The 25768-nt window shown below is 38.7% G+C and overlaps 1 protein-coding gene across 4 annotated transcripts in view; it reads right to left on the bottom strand.

Annotated features, from left to right (window-relative positions):
• The window catches only part of rasgrp3 (RAS guanyl releasing protein 3 (calcium and DAG-regulated)), a 55740-nt gene that overhangs the window by 16669 nt on the left and 13303 nt on the right, over window positions 1–25768 (bottom strand). For all 4 annotated transcript variants that reach the window (XM_031877256.1, XM_031877252.1, XM_031877253.1 and 1 more), the window contains exons 2-9: window positions 12384–12522; window positions 11791–11893; window positions 9256–9318; window positions 8199–8330; window positions 7597–7744; window positions 5457–5630; window positions 3105–3221; window positions 2238–2516 (exon numbers count right to left, since the gene is read on the bottom strand). In XM_031877256.1, coding sequence (XP_031733116.1) covers window positions 2238–2516; window positions 3105–3221; window positions 5457–5630; window positions 7597–7744; window positions 8199–8330; window positions 9256–9318; window positions 11791–11893; window positions 12384–12522 — 1155 coding nt within the window. The remainder of the gene's footprint in view (window positions 1–2237; window positions 2517–3104; window positions 3222–5456; window positions 5631–7596; window positions 7745–8198; window positions 8331–9255; window positions 9319–11790; window positions 11894–12383; window positions 12523–25768) is intronic.

Here is a 25768-nt window from a genome sequence, read left to right as displayed (position 1 = left end):
CAACTTGTGGGTGGCGGGGGTAGAGGCGAGGCAGATCACAGAAAAATAATAAAGACTGGAGTATGGCAAAGATATGTTGATGAGAAACGTATTTGTTATACGTCAAAAACAAACGTAATCAGGGATAAAATACGTTTATGGTCAAACGTAATTGAGAATGCATTTTAGTTTTGGGGGAACGTAATTTTTAGGAGACAGGACTGCACCATTAGGCCACCATTAAATTTTTGCTCTCGGAAAAAATCAGTGACACCAGCTGTTCAGTAAAATCAAATCGTCGGCCGTTTCCTTCCGACTAACAAAACTATTTTAACTATCCTATGACATACGACATACGAGTTTGCATTAGAACGGAACTCTGCCACATTAAGAAGCCACAGCTATGTTTTTGTATTGTTACACTATTTGCTGAAATTTCAAAATAAAATGTCCTAGTAGCAGTTGATTTTTTAGTATAAGGTGCTGAGCAGTTTGAAGCAGATGCTCAGACATTTTTATTTTCCCAGAATTAATAGCAAATTAGTCCTACTTAAAGGTGACATAGGATGCTATTCAGCATTTTCCAGTTCTTTTATTTTTGTGAGTCTCCTTGAAAATATTAACACGCTTTAATGCTGAATTAAAACAATAGAAAGTATTTTTCTCATACCTTCCATTGCTGCAGCACCTCTATTCACTGGAACAGTCTGTGTTAGCGCCTGTCTTTTTAGGCCCCCCTATCGAAAAGCCCAGTCAGCTCTGATTGGTCAGGGTTTGGTCTGCTCTGCCAGGGTCATTACAGCCAGGGAACCCCACCTAACTTAATTTAGCTGCATATATTTTAGTGCTGACTGAAATTGCAAATCAGTATGTGATTGAAATGACAAAAACTGTTAACTTGAATATCACCACAATAACCTCTTCTACACAAAAGGCGCTGTGCTCCAGTGGGAATCTGATTTTAAATCTGATCTGAGAAATTAACAATTTCGAAAACCAAGATTCCCTAACGTTTGGCTCCAGTAAGTACTGCTATTTATATCGCTATGGTACATCATTTTTGCTTAGTAGTTAAGTACAAACTCTGTAAATCGTAAACATACGTGGACTGTACTTGTATAGTGTTTTTCTAGTCTTCCGACCACTTAATGCACTTTAACACTACATGTCATCATTCACCAATTCACACCCATTCATACACTGATGGCTACCATACAAGGCGCCACCTGCCCATCAGGACTATCTAATATCCACACACATTGATACACCGCAGGCACAGCTTACAAGAGTAATTAACATTTTTAATTCAGCTTTTGGTTGGACTAAGCCCCGCCCTCTTGTGTCACTTCTGGTTGCAAAAAATCAAGATTGTGACGGCCAAAAACCAAGATGGCCAAAATGGCGAGCTCAAGGCTTCAACACAATAGTCCACAAACTAGGTGAAACCATGGTTGACGTCATGATAACTAAGTGTACTTCTTATAAACAGTCTATGTAAAAATATTAAAACATTCAAGGTTAACTTCTATGGAGGAGTGGATTGTGCAGTGAAAGTCGCCAAGTCGGCAACACTGACCATTCACGTCTCCCTCCAAAGCCACTCCCCCAAAATTATTATTATGAACGTAAGCATAGCATAATGAATGTAAACAACTCAGAACTGTCAAGCAATGAATGCACGACAGAGTGCATGCAGGCAGACAGGCAGGTAGTCCGTCATTTGGCCAGAGTGAAATGATTGGACGGGCTTATTACAGTCACAGGTACCAGCTTTTTGTCTTTCTTTTGTCAGAGCATTTTTATTTATTGATTGCTGTCAGTATGTAAAGAGAAGTTGAACAAATACAGCAAAAAAATATTTGAAAAAGATTACCAGCCCTTGCTTATATATAACGTGTTTTTTTTCTCTTCATACTTTAACTTTGATTGTTGCCACGTACAGTACAGTAGAAGGAATATAATGAAAATGGCATTCCATCTTTAAAAAATATCACCTTTTTTTGTCTTTCACCAGACACAAAGATATGTGTATAGTCGTTACAAATATGCTTGACTACTGGCTTGCCTTCATCTCAGGTCCCCCAGGATTTCTGAAAATGACATATTCCTTCTTACAGTACTCCTCTTCTCATGTTCTCATGAATTTAAACAAAAAACAAATAGACAGAAAGAAGAAGAGTGTTGAGGCATGTTGTGTGGAGGTTTCCCTTTTATAATTGTAATTGGCAAATTACGATATATATGAGGTAATCCCTCACCGTTAACAGGTAGATGAGGTCCATGTTGGGCTCCACCTGGGCCACTGCACTCTGCAATGAAACCAACTCATTGAAGGTCATGTAGAGCTGATGCATCTTCACTAGGTTAACCTGATTGCTGTCATTAACCCAGTCAGGAAAGACTACATGCATTGCAATCAGGTCCTTCAGGTGCACACCCAGGATGGGAATTTTAAAGCCCTGGCATTCATTGAAGGCCTTTCGGTAGCAGGAGTAGTTGTTGTTGGAAGAGACCAGCTCAGTCATTTCGCTCCAGATCTGGGGAGGGGAGTGGGGAATGTTGAGGTTTGCATAATTATCAAATCACAAAGTGAATGGTGTGGCAATTCATGTGACCTGCCTTGGTGGTCTTAGTTTGGGTGCAAGCAGGCAGTTGTATAGGTCAAAAGTAAGTTTTCTTAATTATGTATTTATTTGTATTTTTAGAAAAGGTTGAGGATTTTCAACTGACTTCATTATAGTAAACTTGCCTGGAGCAAGCCTCTAGTGACCATTTGAAGAACTGCAACTCAAGGCATTTTGGCTTCAGTGAACTTGTGGCTGACTATCTCAAACACTCGGCTGAGAAGGTTGTTGCTTTGTTGATAGCACTCCCTATACCATTTTCATCCAACTCATTGGATTTAATCTTATTTAAAACTAATTAACTAACTAAACTTGAATAAAACATGTTTAAGCCTGGTTTTCCTGCAAATACAGTACATTACCACTGGATTCCCTTGAACCATAACCAGACCTTGTATATAGTGATATGCTTATTTGTATGTTTAAAATGTTGTAGGAATGCATGTGTACTGAATGTTTGTGTGGATATACAAATATATACATAGGCTGGTAATGACTTACCTTCACAACCTCTGGAGCCAGATAAGAGTGAGTCTCCTTTAATCGAGAAATGGAGCTGTGGCTCAGCCCCCCCACCACCGCCATCAGAGTGTTGAAGTTCTGCAGCTGCAAAAGTTTCTGATGACAGAGTGACATGTTGAAAACTTGCTTCAATAATGTTTATCTAATAGAACATTTTCTGTGTCTGTTTTGTTCTATTGCACAAGGTCCCAGTTAGATTAGTGAATGAAATGTGAATAACCCATTAAGATCACATTATCATCACTATCTTGAGATGCCATCCAGTTTTCCCTAGTTGTTTATAGTGGAGGCAGTCCACAATTTCTGTCATAAGAAACACATTTTTTAAATAAAACCGATGGTAGACTTTAAACATTCATTAAATGAAAGCAACTATGAGACACTTATGTCAAGTTATAGTTGATGATTAAGCTGTGGTGGAATGGAACTAAGTACAGTGCATTTACTCGAGTAGTATTCTGGTCAACATACCTATGCGTAGAAAACCACCCAAGACAATGGGTTGTTTTGACCCAATGTTAGTGTTATTTTATGATATTACATCCAAACTGAAAATATGGTTATTGTGACTAAGTGTTAGACTAAACAAGTTCACATATTAATTGTTACAAATATATTGGTATTTTTACAAATAAATGTGCCAATGTCATTCAAAACTGCTACAGAGGCACAGGTTATTATTAATCAGTAACAAAATGTGAAATAAAGCCTGCGTTTAAAAAACTGGGGTAGATTATAAAAATTCTCAACCACACCTTTGTTTGGGTAAATAACCCAATAGTAGTATGAAAATGAATACAAGAACCCATTGTCTTCGTTCAAGGTTTCTACCCATGGATACTAGGGAAAGTCAAACCAGTATTGCGGGGGTGATATAGTGAACCAGATTGGCCTGCATGTCCTGCATAACCACTGTGACAAATCAGCCTAGAGTCCATTTCACAGTTGTAATTGTTGTGTAAATGTGTCCCAGTTTATCTCCTGTTGCAGTGTATGTGAATGACATCGGCTGACAGGAAGTAAACCATGTTCCACTTTAAATAAAAAGTGTTCGCTGAGTGAATGCTTTCTATGCTGTACAAACTCAAGTCCTCCTGGACAGTGAAGTGGGGAGCATTCACTAGAAAAAAGAAAAAAAAATGGTTTGCCTAATTTTGTAATTATCACTTCCTGACCCTGCGACCCAGGGACTTCAACAGCTTCAGGCCGGTGGCATTAACATCCCACCTCATGAAGACGCTAGAGAGGCTGGTCCTCGTACATCTCCGCCCCTGGTGAGCTCATATTTGAACCCACTTCAGTTCGCCTACCAATCTGGCATCAGGGTGGATGATGCTGTCATCTACCTGCTATACAGATGCTTTCTCACCTGGAAAAGGCTGGTAGTCATGTTTTTTGATTTCTCCAGTGCCTTCAACACCATCCAGCCTTTGCTTCTGAGGGACAAGCTGGAGCAGACCAGAGTGGACTACCACCTCACCACCTCACCGCATGGATCTTGGACTACCTCACCAACCGTCCACAGTATGTGCGGATACGGGAGTGCGAGTCCGACGTAGTGTCCTGCAGCACGGGGGCCCCACAAGGAACCATTCTAGCTCCATTCCTCTTCACCATCTACACCTCGGACTTCAAATACAACTCTGCAAACTGCCACCTGCAAAAGTTCACTGACGACTCTTCAATCGTCGACCTCATTTCCGCGGTGATGACAAGCAATACAGGGAACTGAACCAGGACTTTATAGGATGGTGCCAGCGGAACCACCTCCAGATCAACTCTGGTAAAACCAGAGTGCTTTCTGACTTTAGATGCATGCACAATGTTGACATACTAATAATGCTAATTATCTGTCATCTCAAATGACTGATAACCACCTTGATTTATCTAATAATTGTGAGATTATTTTCACGTAAGAGATAATTTCTTGTTAATCGGTCATGTAAGTCATTGTGAGATGAGGCCTCCAATTTACTTTTTTTGCAATGCACTTATGTAGTGAGTCTATACTTTTCTGATTAGGGAAAAGCAATGATGTTAGCTTTTATGACAAATTTGGTTTTGTCATAAAAAGACTACAAGACTTTACTGTTGCATTTGTCTAGTCTGGACATTGCTGTTTTCTGTTTTTGACTGGCGACAGAGTTCAGGATAGGATTTGAAAGCCTGTAAAACGTATACACTGTTCTTGTCCAATCAGCTTCCCAGTTCTGTAGTCAGCCTTGCATATATGTTTCTAAACAGTTTTGGGTAAAAATAATGTTAGCCACTTATTGTCCATGTTTTGTGGACAAAAAACCTTTAAAACACTGCTGCCTCTTCCCTTCTTACCTGAGCCACATGGATGTATTTGGTAATAACCTCTGCACGGGTCTGAGGTGTTAGCTTGCTGAGCACCATGAGTTGGACCCACTGCGAGACTCCGTTGAACAGAGCAATGGAGCGCTCCAGAGTTGGGTTGTCCACCAGGCAGCCGTGGATCACATAGCTCTGGTAATCAGTGAACTGGAAACAAATATTACAGATCAGATATCCAGCTGTCAATTTTCAATCTAAGCTTCTTAAGTCTGTAATGGTCATTGCACAGAATAATTGAAAATAGATTATGGGGAGATGGTATCGTGAGAGCCATGCCCTTTTCCCGGTACATTTTAAAATGTGTTGCATGTGAAGTTGATATTTTGACCTGATGATGGTGCCTGAGGAAAGTTCATAGAATTTTCAAAAATAAAATGTGGAATCATCTTGTGGGGAAAATGTAGCCCCGGTGGTGAGAGGAAGATCAAGGAGTCGCACAGCGATATTCAGATACTGAATGATGTTTTGTAAATCTTACATCTTTAGAAGTCTATTTCTGGCCATGTGTGGGGAATATGTGAGTACTTGTGTAAACTGAAGTAGCAGATTCTCATGTAATTTCAATTCATTTCAAGGGCAAACACAAACACCCATGCACACATAAAAGTGTTAATTTCATTAGTTCATAGTTTTGTCACAATTCCAATGAAAACTTTGAACTTCTTTCTGGTGTTGTTACCCATTAACCACCAGGGAGTTCACCCAGAGGCCGGCTAGCTTCACATCAAAGCTCTACAGCAGGTGTTCAGCTTCCCAAGAGCTTTTTAGGAACATTCTTATCAGTGTTGCACATAGTTTACCCAATTCACAGTGTATATTTTATTGGGCTTGAAAATGTTGATTGTAAAACTTCATGAAACGACATCATTTCTAACCTAACTTGAACTTAGTTAAAGAACTGACTCAGCAATGCCAGCAACACAATAGCATCCGTCTGGTCTGACATTAGGTAATGATAGGCATTCGCCACCATAAGCTACTTGTCATACCAGACCGAGGCTGTAGCAGCTACTCTGTAGCAGAGTGTCCTGAATTGAACATGGGTGTATCTTATTTGTTATGAATTCAACTTTTAAGAGGAAGGATGTCTGTATTTTTCATTTCAAATGTTATATAGTCTTGCTTTAAATGGTTGCATGTGTTTTTCTCAGTAGTTTTCATTCTACTCAGGCTGGCCTGCTGCACCTGTCAGCAGGTGCAGCAGCCACTTCTCACTTCCCCAAGTCCCTGCATTGCCATCCATCCACTGAATACCCCCAGACTCCCACCAGTCGCAGTCAACTGACTCTCTCATACAGCTGCTCACCTGTGTCCACTTTCCCTTATCAGCCCTGCAGCATATAACCAGCCCATTTCCACTCAGATTCTTAATGTTGTGTCATTCCTTTCTTTCCAGCCTTCTGCACCCTATACATGAACCTGCAACCTGCAACCTTTAATCTGGAATATTTACCTGTTTGCCTGTAATTTATGTAACCTCATTTTATCAATAAATCCCTGAACTGTTCCTGTCTGCCAAATTGTTTCCATTTAGGTCATTTCCCTTTGTTGCCTTGCACTCACCTGCCTGACAGAACAATCTGGCCAAAAATGTACCGCACAGATATATTTTCTGTGGACTAACAAAATTAGTCTTGCCTTTAAATCGATGCAAGTCTGTCACTGGCCCACAAGCTAATGTCTTCTGAGTCTCCCAGTCACCTAGCCTCGGGATCGTAAACCGGTAGAACCCTGCAGCCACCTCTGCCGATCAGTTGGATACCGAAAACCTGCGAGATCTTTTGTTGGCAATTTCCGCCAACTTCCTGTGAGATATTCCAGATCTGCAGTTTTGGAAGCACTTGGGCTCTTCACTTCCCAGTTTCTGGGTGAAGTGAAAGGGGTTATCCCCAACGTGAGCATCCATGTCAGCAAAAAAATCTGTAAGAATCAGTAAGATTCATATTTATTTTTCAGATATTAATGTTCACACCAGGCCTGTTGTTCTGTCGAGATTTGTTGTTCTTTTTTCACATTAAGTAAGTCATGATGGTTGTATTCAATAGTCCCAGAAGGACTGACAAACCCTTTAGAAAAAATCACTGGACAGAAACTCAGCTGTTTGTAGACATACCGATATCCTTCGTATGGACTTGAACTCCAGGAAGGTGAGATGCTCGGCCAGCTCCATTGGCTCCAGGTGGTCAAACAGCAGTGAGGCCTTGCCTTTCTTAGCCTGCTTCTTGCGCTGGGTCAATTTACGCATCCAGTCATATGACGGACTACAATGGAGAAAAATTAATAAACAATAAGCACAATCAATCTAGACAAAGTGTGACACAGTGATTCTAAACAATTTGTAACTTAAAGACAAAAAGCTGCAGGATCACCAGTATGGTCATTTAAGGTCATAGGTAGTTTGAGATATGGCTATGTAGGTTTGTAGTCATATCATATCTATGTAGGTTTGTAGTCATATCATAATGCGTGTCCCAGCTACAAAACAAGAAAAACTGGGCCTATGCACCCTTAGAGATGCGTTTTACCACTCAATAATGACAGTTTGTCATTTAGATCATTTAGGACCAGGACTTTGTTTTAGGGTTAACATTGGAATTTGGATTATTTTGATATAAGGATGAGGACCAAATTGTTGGAACAATAAAGATCTTACTTTGTAACACTGATCGGGTCAATATTTTCTACAAGTGTATCTATATGCTCTTTGTGTCTTACATGGTGGAGATGTCGAGGAGCTTGAAATGCTCTTCACAGGACAGCTGAGCAGCCACATTTCTGAACTCCTCTGTTTTCCGGATCAGACTCAAGTCCAGGTTGAACTCTGCAGGGAATGTCACAATCCAGTACCTGGATACACACATAGAGATTTCAGCAGCACATATTTTGACACTAAAAAGACATGATATAATTATAGCTCCAAGGAACTCCTGTGTGAGCTGGCTCTAGAGCAGTGTTAAAACAATAGCTAAATATTGATTGTTAAATTTAAAAAGACACGGGCAATGAGCATTGCGAGGACCAAATCTAACTGTTGCCTCGTCCTCTGTGTGAAATCTTGAAACTGCCAAACTGTATGGATGTATGTATGCATAAAGGTATAGGTAACCATGTATTTAGGCATGTCGGTCGGTATGTATATCGATAATATGTATGTTTGTATGTAAGTAGGTATGTAGGTAGTAGAACGGACATTCGCATTCATATCAACGAAGCAGGATATTCAGAGCGGTGTATCTTTCATTGAAACCGGTTGCGGTTGAAGCAGGCTAACATCCGTACAAACCGACTTGCGGCAAGTTGTGGACCCACTCATGCCAATGTGGCATGTAAAATAACAACATTGGCTAGCGTGTTTGTGTGCATGTAGGCCTGCCATGCTGGCTGTCCCTTTTATAAGTAAGAAAGAAAGTGAATTGTCCTAAACAGAATCATCAATTCAGCTCTTTACAGCCCCAACAACTAACAACAATCGCCATTTTCTTTTGAACTACTCAAATGACCACAGTAAACAGTTCAATGTCATTCTACCCCTATTCTTTTTCTATGGGCCACAGGCTTTGAAAAGGCAGAACCCCCGACAAAGCTGCAAGCAACAATACCGCGAGTCAAGCAAAGGCCCGTTCTGAACGACTATGCCACTATTGGCGTAAAATCTGGTAATATTGTTAGGTGGCATTGGCTTTTCTGTAGGCTTGGGTTTGGATTTGCCAGAGGCTGAGTAATCCAAAGTAGAACGTGTTAGTTTTGGATGAGTGTGTATGTAGAATCTTACCTCATTAGATAACAAATCTTCAGCCTGGTTCTCTGGTTGGCGTCACCTTTGCTGTCACGGTACGTGGGGTTCAGTTAAGGACTTTTTCCAAGATTTGACAAATCAATAGACTCCAATGTATGACAAATCAGGAATTAAGGAAATAATTTTCATGCTATGAAAGGTCTATATATGACATTCAAAACCACTAGATGTCGCACTAGAGAACCAGCACCTCAGACCAAAACAAATGGGCGGCCACACCTCCCCTCCCGAGGTTATGTGACACACAGAAGTAAACAAGGGAATACAGTTAAGCTTTTGTGAATAGCTTCAAGGTACAAGATAAGTACACAATGCAAGCAAGATAATGTACAACTTGGCTATGATTGCGTTATTTTAGTAACATAGCAAGGTATTCAGCTTGATAAGGAGGTATTTCTTCATTGAGTGACCACAACCAATGTAACATAATTATTGGCTACTAAAACCAAGCACAGAGAAGCTTGACTTCATTCTCTGCTCAGGATGCCATTACTCCACTATATCTTTACATAGCAAATAGCTGTTTGCTGCTATATCATTGTTTATATATACAGAACTGACAAACAGGAAACTAGCCTCTCAGACATCCCCTCTGGCTGTAGATATAGACAACTACACTTTGGGAGAAATTTTGTGGCATCAGCCATCACAGCCTTAACCAGCCTGGGCACACTCTGTTGTTATATAACATACCCTGTTTTTGAGTGTTACTTGTTCTAAAAGTGTGATTGTGTATAGAAGTTTGTCACAAGTAAACACATTTCCTCTATAGAGGACAATGAAGAATGAATCTGAATCGTTCATGATCACTTCAGCTGACAGTGCAGCTGCTACTGTATGGACTACAAGCTAATGAGCAGCCTGAGCCTCTAACTTTCTCTCAGCATTTCCTCAGCAGTGACCTAATTCGACATTGATGGAAGTTCTCACCTCAAATAGCAGAGTCATGTGTAACGACATCCTTATGCAAGAGAGAACGTTATTTCGGCTAAGGTTTATCATACTTTGTCACTGTCCAACCTTTTCCGAAACAATCTGTCAATCACACCTACTTTAAACTGCAATTGTCCAGATCTGTGGAGGTGAGAGTAGGCATGGTTTGAACTTCTCTCTCAAGCTCTCTATTTGTCATTCTTCACACATCTACTTCTGTCACTTTTTGTATGTACAACCAAGTACCTCACCAAGAATGCTGTTGAAAATGTGTATGACTCATTGTGTCTCTCTTGTCTCTATGACTGCAGCTTTTGACCCCATCATTGAGTGTGGCCATTTAAAAAAGTTAGAAATACTTTTGTCTTCAGAAATGGTTGGACATTAATTTGGACTGTGGGAGGAATTTGGAGCACCCAGAGAACAAACACGCAGACTTTGGGAGAACATGCAAAAGCAAGGAGGTCATGTGAGATTATTATAAAGTCACAAAGTCATCATTTGAATTAAAACTTCAGACTTCAAATGACAGTCAACAGTAGACATTTTGATTTAAAGAATGACCTTGATTGTTCCATAAACTTAACAAAGTAGTCACTTTACCTAACTCACAGTCTTTCCCTGACCTTATGTACCAAAATACATATTTTAACCCAAACCATAATGTTTCCTTGAATCTAATTTATTTGTTTTGTGACAAACACCTAACAAACACCATAGTGTTGTCACATGGTAAAACAGATTTATGTTAAACGGGGATTAGTAACTACATTGGAAGGCATTGGCAAATGATGTTGTCCTGCTTACAGGGGAATCAGATCAGAAAAAGCTGTTCTAGAGGGAATAGTCGTGGAGCTGGAAGCACAGGAATTGTATATAGAGTAGGAAAGTTAAAAGGAGATGTAACATTAACATTAACTTTCCATAACCTTGATTGTCTGTTTCATTCATAGACTTTAAATAAAGATCGTATTATAAAGTTAGTCAGTATATTATGGTCTTACAGTATAACTGTAAATAAAGATCTTTACATTATATGCAATCACTCTGTATATAAAGATATTTATATAACGTTAGATACAGTTAGAATGTAAGATGTTACTAGTCTGATCTTTTTCTTTTTAATATCTTTATCTATGGTTCAAAGTGTCCATGAGTTAGACACTAAACCCCAAGTTGCTCCTCATGTGCTTTACAGTAGCCAACTGCACCTAATACGTAAGATTGTTCTTATGCACTTACAAAGCAGCTCCAAGGACATTGATTCAGATCAATACTGCTTATTTTACATTTAACTATAGTACTATAGCAAGAGAAAAGGTGAGGGAAAGGCTGTCACTTAAATGAAATGAAACATCAACTGCTATGCTATCTTAATTTTGAGATTAAGCTTGGATTTCCTGTGAGGTGAGGAATAATTCATCTCAATGTATCAATTTATAGTAGTACATACCTTCAACACACTGAAATACAATAGCCAGCAGTATTTCATTATTAAAGAACTGTATTTATGTGCATTAGCACTGTGTTAATGTGCATTAGCTGTAGTTCCTACAGGGTTTCTGCTGGAAGGGATATATCATCAGTAGTTTTCCCGCCAGTTCTGAGGACTTAATGTACCAGCGATGCATCAGCAGCAGGGTGCGAGGAAGCAGGTTGGCCTTCAGATCCCCATTGTCATCTATAAAGAGAAGTCAATCATAAAATGTCATCAAATTTAAACTTAACAGACAACTATGTTATCTTAAAGGCATTTTCTATATCTTTTTATTGTCAACAAATCCCATGAAAAGGCCCAATCAACAATAAATTGATGCCAGATATATCTCATTCCTCTGCATTATTGTTGTCCAAAAGAAACATCATTCATCAATGGACCACACTGTTGCACTTGGTTTGGTTATAAGTCGATTAAAGGCAAATTTCTCAAAAAATATGCAAGATGTAAGCATAATATTAAATTAATTATTAAACGTTTGTTTGACCCAGGACCCCTCCACAGACAGGGCTTCAATATTGGGTAAAAATAGAAAGGTCACTGTGAAGCCCCTTCCATTTCAGTTCATAGTAATAATTTAATCAATTCGCCACAAACGAATTGCCACACAGTAAACCTTGGGTCTCAGATAGGTAATCCAGCCTTGCTTGCATTTCATTCATATGTTACTTACCAAATGCATGAATGCATTCATTTAAGAGAGCATCAAGAGATGCTGCCTTTCCCAATGTGGATGATCCCATAGTGCCAAGCTGGAGGAAGGACAGAGGTCCACACTTTCTGCTCAATGCTCTGGACCAATCAGGGTTTTCCTGGGAGCAGGAGAGAAACAGTCATCAGTATAAGAGTCTAATTTGACAATTTATTGTTTGTCATTAATCATATAGCTTTAAGCAGACACTTACTGAAAGGCATGTGTCCATTATGTAAATCAATCCACTTCAAAGCAATGCTAATCTGTATAGAATCTTAATTTGGTGTCTTTAGCAACATGTTTTGCCTTCTTAGTGAAGGTTCACTAAGAAGGGGGTCTGAAGCTAAATCTATTGACACCAATGTCCAACAAAGCATACAAAATTGTAAGGTGAGTCATCTATGCAAGAACCTACTGCATTCTGTCGCCACTACGAGACAAAGCATAACACTTTTGAGCAAAAGTACCGACTCACATCCGAAATGAAGGCACAGATAATAAATGATCTAGGAGCCCAATATGATCAGAATCCTAACACATTAATGGAGCGGAGAATAGAGATGAAACAAAACATCACTTCACACCTGAATGAACTCAATTTGAAGCTGCAGGGCAATTCAGTTATATAAATCTTTCTAAAATGAAGTACTTTATTTTAAGATGCACATTTTACAAAAGCTTTCTGTTATGTAATTTATCCTTAAATGTATCCTTATTTTACTTGCAACAAGAGAAGAACATGTACGTATTATTAGAGTATCTATTATCTATAATACAGTTCAATTGGAACTGACAATAAATATTGTTGAGATATTATTCAATTGAACTTTCTTTATTTGATTTGACAGTCAGTTGTTGACTACATACAGACGTTAATGCAGCTGCTAGGCTACTTCAATATATATGGGACTAAGTCATACCACAAGTTAGACATTACTGTGATGTTCCGGACCTTTGCATGAGAAAATTCTCTACACCCTCAGAGCGTACATTTTCTACTGCTGGGGACACTATCAGCCAGGAGCGAGTTTGTCTGTTACCTGAGAAAGCACACATGTTAATTTTTTCTGAAGAACTTATGAGTGAAGCCTCTGTGACATGTAAAAGTCTTTAGTACGCAGCAGTAAGCATTGGACACTGACTTGTAACTTTCCGTTTTGCACTGAAAACTACTTGCACTGATTCATTTTATCTTATGCATTTCATTCCTTTGCACATTATATTTTGTTGGGGTGACAGTGTGGTGAGCATGTCGTCTGGTAATCTGAAGATTCTGAGTAGAATTTAGGCTTTTATACATTTTTATTATGTTAACAGACAACTTCAAGTTGTGGTAAATAGGTTTACTCTTCATGCTGTAAAAGTAAAAGAGTGGAAAAATGCCAAGGTGCTGATTCATAAAACAAATGACTTGAGTTAAGTTAAAACCCATTGTGGTTATAAAGTTTATGTCATGAAACTGCCATGTGGCTGAAAAATAAAACAAAAAATATTTGTATTGATATGTGCAATGTAAAATTATTTTTGGTGAAAGGGATTTTATAAAATTGGTATTGAAAGAAGTAAGAACTAGACAAAGACTTTCAAAAAAAAGTATTTTCACTTTAAACTAAAACATTACTTTACATTAAGCAGACGCTTTTATCCAAAGCGACTTACAATTCAGATCCTATCACACCGAAGGCACAGCGACAGGAGCAATTTTGGGTTTAAGTGTCTTGCTCAAGGACACATCGACATGCGACTAGCGGAGCCGGAGCTCGAACCACCGATCCTCTGATTGAAGGCCGGCCCTGCTCTCCACTTAGCAACAGTCGCCCACAAAACCAAACTAGAGGTCTGACAAAGCTGGGGTTTTTTTCAACTACATTGCGCTGAGTGTGTACATAATATTTTCGTTATTATTCTCATCAATTTTATAATTTATTACAAATTAAAATGTAGTTAATATTTGGTTTTACCCTACCCTGGCAGGGAAGATATATCGAATGAATCAAATTTCAGAGCTTAAGCTTTTGTGGTCATTGGCTCCTTTCATGCCAAATTCAAATTTTTACACATTACAATTGCTAAAATGACTAAAAAGTTAATATTCTGTGGTTATACATTGTTTGTTTGTTTTTTACAATTTTACAGCACATCACTGTAGGTAGACAGGGCAGTTTCATAAAGTAATTCTTTAAATTTACAGAATAATACAGAAAAAGATTTGTTTTTGGTTTTATGGTTATTGTACATTAAGAAACAATATTTGAATGGTAAATAGACTGTAGATAGTGTTTTTCCCTTTTCCCCTTCCAGTGATGCCATTATAGCTGCATAAACAAAAACATGAATTAGTTTGGTAATATGTGTAATTTAGTAAATTGTTGTCATAGCACAACAACTTTATTCATGATTTTTGCTGAATTTTCAACCAGTGTTAATGGCATTTATGCCAGCTCGGCAGAATAAGGCTCTTTTTCTGTCATGACAGTAAGTATAGGCTGCTATACAAGGGCCTTTCCTTAACACTGGCAATCTGAGGAAAGCAGGTATCTGTTTCATCTGCAGTCTTTAACTGAGGAGATAATGTCACTGTTAAATCATAATTGACCCTTCACTATCAGCCCCGGACCCTCGCCACTACTCCGTCAAGCTGTCAGAGCTAACATGGAGCCCAAACTGTCACTAACAGCATTCCCTGAATGAATAATCTTTAGAAAAACCAAAAAAGCTATTTCAGAGAGAAGTAAACAGAAGAGTCTACAATATATTTAAGGGATACATCTAGGATGCAATACTGATTCAGTAGTGAAAACTGTTTGAAAAGATAAAGATAGAAGCTAAAGCCTACGAATCACAGTATAATATTGAACTACTGGCTACAATATTCAATATATTGAATATTGAACTACTGGCGATTGAAACAGAAGACACTGAAATTCAGGAACAACACTGTTCCTGTGAAGTCGGGTAGGTCTTCATTCAATGTTGCAATCATTAAAAAGCAAAAGCAGCATGCCTATACGTTCACTATACCTTAAGTAGCTAGAAAAGCATAGAAATGCTAATACTAGCAACAATGTGCTAACATTGTCTGCGAATGTTAGCTCCACAGGTTTTAAGTAGAAATGCAATGCGTTAGAAAATCCTCCTTCCAACCGGTCTGGGTAAGGAGTATCGCTATTATAGACGGTTTCTTCTGCACATCAACAGGCAAAAGGATTTCACACAGCTCCACGACAAGTTGTGAATCACTTAATACATGTAGCTCCCCTTATTCCTTCTGATCCCACCTCTGCTCAAGTGCGCCACAGGTGCGGCACTGCTCCTGGTTGCATTTTGTGCTACTGGGTTAGCTCGCTGAGCAGCGGCTTTTTTGGCTATTTTTATTCGTTACAAGCTGTTGTTTGTGTTTTGTATTGTTAACACAGCTAACAGGTTTTTACAAATGTCTGCATTGGCTGATGTGTTCTACTAATCACTGTACACTCTCACGTCACTCATGGTTCCTCTTGTGCTGCAAGAGTACAGAAATAGGAGCTAAAAAAGTCCTTCAAAACAGAGTTCTAAGAACTATAATCATTCCTAGTTCTTAAACCTAATAAAAATGGGGTTTCTGTTCTTATAACTTATAACTTATAACTTATAAAAGTTTCTCTGAAAACGCCTATTGACATTGTGCAACTGACTGGGGAAAGGATGCTGATATGAGTACTGACATGCATGGCCATACCCACCATTGAGGTCACTGTGTTCCGGACCTCTGCATTTGCTGACTAAAGATAACTTGACATTGGTGCACCAAAGATATTGTACAACGACTAGCTCATCTGATCAGCGTCATTGCTTATGATCTTATCGTTACACAAAATCTTTACTCAACACTGAGGTTCTTTGATTACGTCAACAACTTGAGAATACAGGCCGCTGATTCCATGCGACGCCTGATTCAGGTAATTCGATTTTAGTTTTAAGAGTGTACTGCATGTAGTTCGTTGCCATTTATTATGGTATTAGGCATTATCAATAGCTGGTTGCACTACGTTAAATATTAGCCAGTGATGCCGACTTATAATTTTCACTTCCACCCCTATATAGCCTACATGTGTTTGCTTTCTTTCTGTCATCAAAGCTCAGCTTTGGAGAAGGAATACATACAGGACAAGCTGACGAGACTGAGAGAAAAAGAAAGAGAGAAGATGATGGAGATCAGAGAGGAAGAGCAGGTACTGCCCACTGTGCCCGGGACAGAATTAGCAAAATGCTGTACATAATATAGGTTGTTTGGTTTATATCGCTGACCCTATAGACTCGACTTAACAACACAAACACATAGCATAATTATGAAGTAATAATATAGTATTGTTGTATAAATATATTGCATATAGATGCAAATTTATAATTTTAGTAAATCATTTTTAATACACGTTGGCAGGAAAGAAAAGTGAGGAGTCACAGAGAAAAGGACAGGCAGTGAATACAGAGGGTGAGAGAGCATGTGAATGTGAGAGTATACATTTACTTTACTTTAATTAAACATTGTCAACATTCATTCTCAGATGTTTTGCAATCATTCTAGCCTCTTCTGTATTTATTTTCAGATTGTATTGTGGATCATTCATTGCAATATTCTAACTCATTCTGTATGACTGCTTGACACAAAATTACATTACATTACATTACAGTCATTTTTATCCAAAGCGACTTACAATTCAGATTCTATATTATTTCTACACCGTAGGCACAGCTACGGGAGCAATTTTGGGGTTAAGTGTCTTGCTCAAGGATACATTGACATGCGACTAGCAGAGCCGGAGCCGGGGATCGAACGGCCGACCCTCTGATTGAAGGACGGCCCTGCTATCCACTTAGCCACAGTCGTCCCAAAAGTGCATTGACGTCGTTTGAAAGATAATGTTATCCGATTTTTGTACAAACATCTTGAAAGGCTAATATTTAGATCAAGAAAATCAAAACATTTTCAAATCCCAGAACCAACCTCAGTATTTTAAACCCTGCTTCCAATCATGGTGACATGGTGATGTGGGAGTCAGATGACCAGGATGAAGAAAGGCCAGACAGGTGGAGAATGGCAAAAGAGCATAATAGACATGCAGGTGGTTATGGAAGTGGTAAGGTAGCTGGAAGGAAGGACAAAGAGGTAGAATGGGCAAAGAGACAAGTGAGGAGCCCATCTACTGGCATGGAATTTAGTCTGCGGGTGGGCATTTTCTTGATGAAAACATGTCTGTACAAATTACATTTATATTACAATCCTTTTAAATTGATGTCCACGGAAATACCAGGTTTAAATTAAAGGTGGTCTATTTCAATAATCCCACACACATGCACACATATACTCAACACACATCCTCTTTAAGTATGTATTTCAGAGCAAAATATGACACCTACCAATTTTTTATATTTATGACAATGATTTGCAGATTCAACATTGGAACTAAAGTACTAGAGTACTAACCAAGAAAAGTACCAACCCCTTTGCTCCTATTAAATGGTGGTTTCTTTCTCAAAATACATGTTGCATACAGCACATGTTACGTGCCTTGTCGTGTTTGTGCTCTCCCTCTGTTTTCCCTAAGTGTCTTCTTCAGTTCCACCCTCTGTCCCGGATGCCAGCTGCAGCGGCTGATTGGACGCGGCTGCGTTCAATCGCGATTAGCTGAGTCTGGTGGCTAACAGGAGAGGAGCTCCTGAAGGACGATCTCTTGGGCAGACCACAGTAGTGAGGCTGTGTGTACGGGTCGGTGGGGAGCCGACACCTTTGTGCCGAAGCTACACCTTTGTTCCAGCCGTGTGGGCTGTTGTATGTCTAGTGTCGCTTTCTTTTCATAAGAAAGTAGTTTTCTTTTGCTGCCGTGCAAGCAGCTAGCCCTTTTATAATAAATACTCTTTTGTTAACCGTCATCATTGCTCAGTCTCTCTTTCCCCGTGAAATTAACACCGTTACTCCCCGCATCCCCTAGATGCCAAAAAGGGGAACGTAACAGCACACATGAAAATAAAATACTGTTCTTAAATGAATCTTTTCCGGAACAGGATTAAATCTAGTTCATATTCTCCATAAGAAGTCTGAAACTCTTGGTTTGTTGAGGTGCTATGCTTGGAATATCTGTATCATAGGATCAGCAGCCAACCACAGTATTCAGCCAGCTGAATGTGGATTAGCAGTACATTGTGGGAGCTGGAGACTCTGGGGGTTTGAACCTTGATAATGGTTTAGGATGTAATCAGCTGCCATTAACTTGGTGAGGCAAAAAATACGTCACTGACCGAAATCTAATTTATTCTGTGATGCTTGTGTCAACATCAGCAATCAGTGTGTCAACTGTGTGTGTGTACACAGTTGAATGAATGAAGACATTGTTCCTTGACTATAAATGGATACAATCTTAAAAGGGACAATGCTTAGATGTCGTGATTCCTAATGTGTCTGGTGATTTCAGTACTATCATCACCCATACGATCTATAGAATATAGAATATATGGAACTTTAGAATATATGGAAATATATTTGGGAATGTGTGGTTTGGATCGGCCACTAAACAGGACAGAAACAGGCTACAACGGACTGTCAGGTCTGCAGAAAAAATCATTGGTGCCAGCCTGCCCTCCATCCTGGACTTGTACACCTCCAGAGTCAGGAAACGGGCCCCTCACACCCTGGACACAACCTGTTCCAACTCCTCCCCTCTGGTAGGCGCTACAGAGCACTGTACACCAAAACCACCAGACACAGGAACAACTTCTTTCCGCTGGCCATCACTCTCATGAATCAGTGATATTACCACCATTTGCACTAATATCCCAAATCCATTGTCCATTGTCATTATTGTTGTTCTTTATGTTCATATATATTCTTTGATATATATTTATATTGTACATAGTAGTTAAATGTTAAATGTTTATGCTTAGTTTCTCTGTTCTACTTTGTTGTCTTTGTTGTCCTTGTTGTATTTTTCTTGTTTATTTGTATATGTACGTTGAGAGCAATGTGTAAACCAGAGTCAAATTTCATGTATGCGCAGTGGCTGCTGGTGGAACTGTTCTAGGTAGGGCTGTGCCACATCCAATCAATTTCAGCATACATCCCAGTATGATTTAATGCAAAAAATTAAGGTGTCAAACACGCATTACTACTTTGCAGTTAAATATTTAACCTTTATTCCAACATGAAAAAAGAAGTAAATAACACTTTGACAAACACGTCAGAACATCATATTTTTGTCACCCTCACAGGCAATTCAGTATAATATAATAATATATATATATATCATATAATAATATTCTGTATAATATAATAATATATAGATATATAATAATATAATAATATATATATCATAATAGTATTCACTATAATATAAAACACACACATATATATATATAATTATTTATTTATAACTATATATCCATTTCTCAGACAGGTGCTTCATGTCCCTCACTCCCTAACTGTCCGTGCTGGATCTGTCCCCGTTATTTTAAGTTATTAGCATGACTGCATTCAGCTAGCCAAACCTGTCTGGTGTACAGCTACTAGAGAAGCTTCGCATATACTGCTTCCCTTTCCCGCTAGTGCAAAAGCTGCTAAATGCTCCACTATCACTAGTGTGTCTCCAAATGTGTCTGTCTAATGTTTGGTGCAGGACAGGTTGTGTTTATCAGAGCTTTTTCACAGCAGCCTGCAGCCACTGGAAACAAGGTTGATGAGAAGGTGACGGTTAACCAATGTATTGTCATTGTACAACACATGGTTGCACAACAAAATGTAGTTGTAGTCCCTTTATGCTACAAAAGTAAAATGAATTAAACAGCATTTCTTTCCTGTAGTGCATTTTTTGAATTTACATCAGGTAACATGGCCTGCAACTTAAAAATTCGACATCAGGGAAACACAGTCCACAAAACCAAAACAATGAGCTCAAAGATTCAAAAATTGCTTCAGCTCCTCAGTTTTTTCCTGAGGTTTCATTAATTTTTGCCTGTTACAGGGTGTTTTTGGAATGAGTTTTTCCATATGTGAAGAGAGGGTTGAAAAGATAGAGGGTGTCCTATACTGTACATATTAACTGCCCTGAGGCAAATTTTTGATATTGGGCTTTATAAATAAAATTGACTTGACTTAATTTGAGGAGAACTGCAGAGTTGGTTGTAATTATCTGTGGGTTCAACACTATAAGGGATTTCTTTCACATCTCACATAGTCAACTGAACCGTTGCCAAATGTCAATTAGTGATGGTTTAAAAAAAAGAAAAGACAATACTCTTGATGAAGGTCCAGAGGGACTGAAAAGTTAGGCTGAGCTATACATTCTGATGCTTAGCTCGAGCAGTGTGTGGGATCATCTTTTCTTAAAAAATGTTTTGTAAAAGACATATTTTTTTAACTCACCCTGATGGTGCAATGTAACAAATACCAGTGTGGTATTCACTGTTCCCTGTCTTTGTTGACCCTGCCATGGGGTTTAATAAAGTGAGTCAGATGAGATCAGTTCTTTTATCTGGGTCAACAAACCAATAATGAGGTGACTCTGTCATTGTAAAATATATGATCATTGACTATTGCAGTTTTTAATTACATGAACCTTTGTCTTTCTAAAGCTCATTTTCTCGGCATCACAGGGTAGCCAATCACCATACACTAGCTGTGCTGCCTTGAATAGTAAAATCCTTTCAAGGGTGCTTTTGCACAATCCCACGTGAAGTATTTCATGTGTTGTAAAGCCACATTTAAAGTAGTCTTCAATGTACTCACAATACATTTCCATGTCACATGTAGGGTAACCAGCCAAAGAGCTGCTTCTATGACTGTTTAAGTATCTCATCATTTTGACTTTCTATCTCATAACTTCAACTTTCTATCATAATTTGGACTTTCTATCATAATTTGGACTTACTGTCATAGTTATGACTATCTCATAACTTCGACTATGGGGATATTTTATTACCAAGTCTAACTTTTAATTATTTATTTTTTTATTTAATGTTTTTTAACTTTTTTTGTTTTTTTTGTTTTTTGCTGGCGGATTCAAGGGCCACATAAAGTGACGTGGCAGGCCGGATTCGGCCCGCGGGCCTTGAGTTTGAGACCCCTGCTTTAAGCAATACAATGTAAAATGTAAATTACTGCAAAGTCCTGCATTTAAGTCAAAGTACCTAAGTACCATCAGCTAATTGTATAGAGGAATAATAGTCTTTTTCAATGTTATTATTTTTTGTATATCATAAGATTAAAATTTCTGATGCAATATTTTAATGGTGTAGCTGGTGGAGGTGGAGCTATTTTTTTATATACTTTTAGGTAGTTTTGTATATTTAAATATTCTGGATGACTAGCATGAATGAACAGCAGAGCATAACCATACGGTAAAGTCCCAGTCAAGAATATTGACCTAACTCTGACCATATAATTAAGTCCAGCCAGTTCAAATCGATCTGGTTATAATTACAATCCAGTCAGCGATAATAGTTGACCGGCTACACCGGTCCGTCAAGCACAAAAAACGGTTCTGTGCACCTGAAGTGGGCTGTGCGTTCAACATAACATGCCACGGCATGAACTGGGCAAAGCAGGCGTAACTTTGCCCTCCTTTCTCCCTGCTTCTCGTCTTCACTTTTTGAAGAAAATATAACCTACAACCTGAGAAAATCCACCGGACCTGCAATCGGTGTTCTGGTCTCCAGTGGCTCCTGCCGGGACGCCACAACACACTGCCAGATGATTTGTGGAGCTAGGGTCGTTAGAACCATAGTGGAGACGGCTCAGCTATTGGGTGGAAGCGTTGGGCGGGTTGGAGGGTCTGTGGTAGTCCTACACGCCCCGCCGTAGTGATCACCACTGGTGGGAAGATCAGGTGTAAAGATGTCAGCAGTGGGCTTCTGCGGTAAGCTAATGTACCTGACACCAATGAGTTATTGTCGTCACCATCATCTGCAGACAAAGCCCGTGTCTCAGCGGGGACGACCAGAGGAAATATGTCAACATGTTTTAAAGATGCGACCCACCTTATCATTTTATATTTGTCCATACAACCTTGATACATATACACAACTATATATAGTTGCTTTAGATTTATACATATATATCACTTCAAGTATATTGATTTATGAAAACAATAGGATTTAGATGATCTGAATAGGTCTGTAGGAAGAAACAAATGCCTGCCTTTCAGTGGTTTCATTCATATACTTCTAACACAACAATAATTAATTAATACTAAACTAATTTCTGAAAAAGTCAGAAACGCCTCTTTCAACTATAAAACGCAGGTTCTATTAGCTATTTCGAAAGTTCTGCTTTTGACTCAGTATTCTTATTTGATGTTTAAATGGAACAATATAGACACAATTCTACATGGCAGCTGCAAAACCAGGAAATAAAAAGTTAAAATTAGATAGTTAGAAATGTTTGTAAAAAGTCATGACCATTAATTAGATATACAGTAGTAGAAAGTTACTGACTTTGACCACAGTTTGGCTTGCTTGTGACAAATTCACTTTATTGCCGATGAGATAGTCCAACTGTGAGCAATTACAAGGTCGTTACTGTTAAACAGTTGCTGATCTACTGTATATGTCCTCACACCAGGGTATAGCGCCCCCCTAGGGGGGGGGCTCTCGATTTTACGGAGAAAGTTTAGCTTACAGCGTGTCGTACAATGCACTTCTCAGAAACGAATATAATGAATGTTAAACACATGTTATATACCCAGTTAAAGAAAAGATTCTGGGCAACAATATCATGTAGGCTAAGCCATTTTACACACTCCAAACACAATTCTACACAACTAATATAATCAACTAGAAGATGTACCACAATATCACGTATTTTTTTGCCATGAGTCAGCGAGCTACGCACTCCGGACAAAGCTATCACAAAGCTAAAAGCTAACACGGACAACCAATATATCAGAAAGCAAGAGAATTCCATTCAGATTCCAGAGATATCTTCCAAATTTCTCTCTGTGAAAGCATTACAGAGATACAGCCAAACAGAACAACAAACCGCTTCACCGCTAATAATCATAAATGCTGTTCACCTTTACGTGGACTCATGAAGACAAAGGCATAATTTCCTGGTTCTGGAGCTAAAAAAACTGTTCTACGTATATCCTGTGTGTCTGTGTGACAGTTTCCGTGATGACAGGGGTTATTTATAAGGCAGGTTACGAGGGGGGGACGATTTGACTTTCGGTGTATCGGATTTTACGCTTCGCGAGGGATGGCGCAGTTTTGATTCTGACTAGCTAACGATTCTGTCAATCAATACCACGTTGTCCCAGCTCAATTCTAGATGCTCTGACGCGTCGAAGGAGGGTTCATTGACTGAAATCGACCAATGGGCTGCTGAGTTACGTCCCCATAGACACAGAGAAACTGGAATTCAGATGAGAAAGTCCCATGGATCAGAGACACAAACACGCTCAGAGAGGATTATGGCTCTCAAAATGAAGCCAAACTGCTGAATTTGGATGTATTGAACACTATTAGTGATAAAACAAGTGAAATATATAGTTATATAGTATAGAAAATTACAATGGAACACCTGGTCCCAAAATGACAATTTGGTTGACCTCGCCTGACCTCATACAGCTTTGCTCAAGAAATGTTCCAGCCACCACACTAATGGTTAAAACTACAAATCAGTACAAAGCTGACATTTACCAACATAAACCATCATGTTCTCAACAGACATTACACATTACAATGCATTGCATGAATTAGCCTAGCAGCTAGCGGACTTTCCTTATTCATAGCTCTTCTACTCTTACTTGGTTATAAGTCACTGCAGCTCCTAACAGAACACCACAGTTAAATTTCAGCCTGCATTTAACTTTTTCTGCCAAACTTTAATGCAACAGACCAGCTACAAGGCCTACTGCTAGCCAGTGCAAGCAGGGCAACAAGTTAGGGGACTGTAGGTTATGCAACGTATTTAACTCACGCAAAAAGCCATAAATCAACCTCCACAATGCTGAGGAGGGATTGTAATTATCTGTAAACTCATATCTCATAATCATGGACTACTTTATTGCCTTATTACAAGCCCTGTAAAGAAAAATATCAAGTATTACATGCATTATAAAGAAACAAATTTTGAATATCCTGTAAAGAATTTGATTTAGCAACAAACTATTTATTCAAATAAAGATTTTTAAGACCTCATGTTTCTAAAGCATTTAAAAACTATTTTGTATATTCCCTAGATGTGTAAATAGTGATTTTATCAGTGAACTGTTTGTGACAGCCACGTAATCATGTGCGCCAAGTTACAAAACTTGAAAGGTGCCCACCTGTGAGGGATTTATCATCCTCTTTAAATCCTTGATTTACAACAGTAAAGTATGGCAAACTTTTGGAATCTGTTTTCAAGAGCATAGAGACAGCTCGAAATAGATTTTCCATCCGTCCATTATTTATACTTGCTTATCTTGCAGGGTCACAAGGGGCGAGAGGTTGTGTGTGCATTATCCATTGCACAACAACAGAAGTTGTCGAGACATTCAAGCACTTGTCAAACCCATCTGTGCCAAATCTATTTACAGATCCACACCAGTGTGATACCTTAAGAACAAATAATAAAATAACAAAAAGTTGGGAACAGATGGTTTAAAATATGGCTAACAGCCAATAATTTGGCTAATGGCTTTGTGTTGTCATATCATAACTGGTTAGATTGACAGGAAATTTGCGAGAAGAGGGTGATTCCAATGATTTTGGTAATCGTTCACTATTCTAGCACAAATTTCCACTTGTCATAGAAAATAACGGTCATGGTCCCTCAAACATGATTTCCATTACATTTGTTGTAGAAGTTTGTGGTCCCAAGAGGATACATCCTGAAAATATTACATTACATTTTATAGTATGTGAAAAAATAGAATCAGAAATAAAAAGATAAAAATAAAAGACACCCTATAATATATTAGTTATATATATATATATACTAAACACCCTGTTCAGTGTATCGAATCCCAGTTTTAAGAGTGATATATTACATTTTACACTTCTGATTGGGTAACCCCTTGTGACCCTTGTCTCTCCAGTTTGGCCCATGAAAGACAAAAGAAAAAATAATTTAAAGCTAGTGACACAAAATGTGCTGCCCATTGCATCCTCCTTTTAAGCATGCAATTATATGTTCTATATACAAACATATTTACACTTTAATGCTAAATAACAAAGCGCAAAAGACTTTGTTTGTCATAAGAAATATTTTTTTTATCCTTGGTTGCGCCAAATGCCACATCCATAAAAGCATAGTGACAGGTTTAACCGGGTCAATTGTGTACATCAGAAGGACAAAGTACATTTCACCCTGTTTGCCTTTGCTCTATAGCAGAGACATAAAGTGGACAAATTCA

Source organism: Anarrhichthys ocellatus, unplaced genomic scaffold (assembly GCF_004355925.1).
Source record: "Anarrhichthys ocellatus isolate YVR2014 unplaced genomic scaffold, GSC_Weel_1.0 scaffold131, whole genome shotgun sequence".
In the NCBI taxonomy this organism is placed as follows: Eukaryota; Metazoa; Chordata; class Actinopteri; order Perciformes; family Anarhichadidae; genus Anarrhichthys; species Anarrhichthys ocellatus.
Note: the sequence above shows the minus strand (reverse complement) of the source record. Positions and strands in the feature narration are given on the sequence as shown.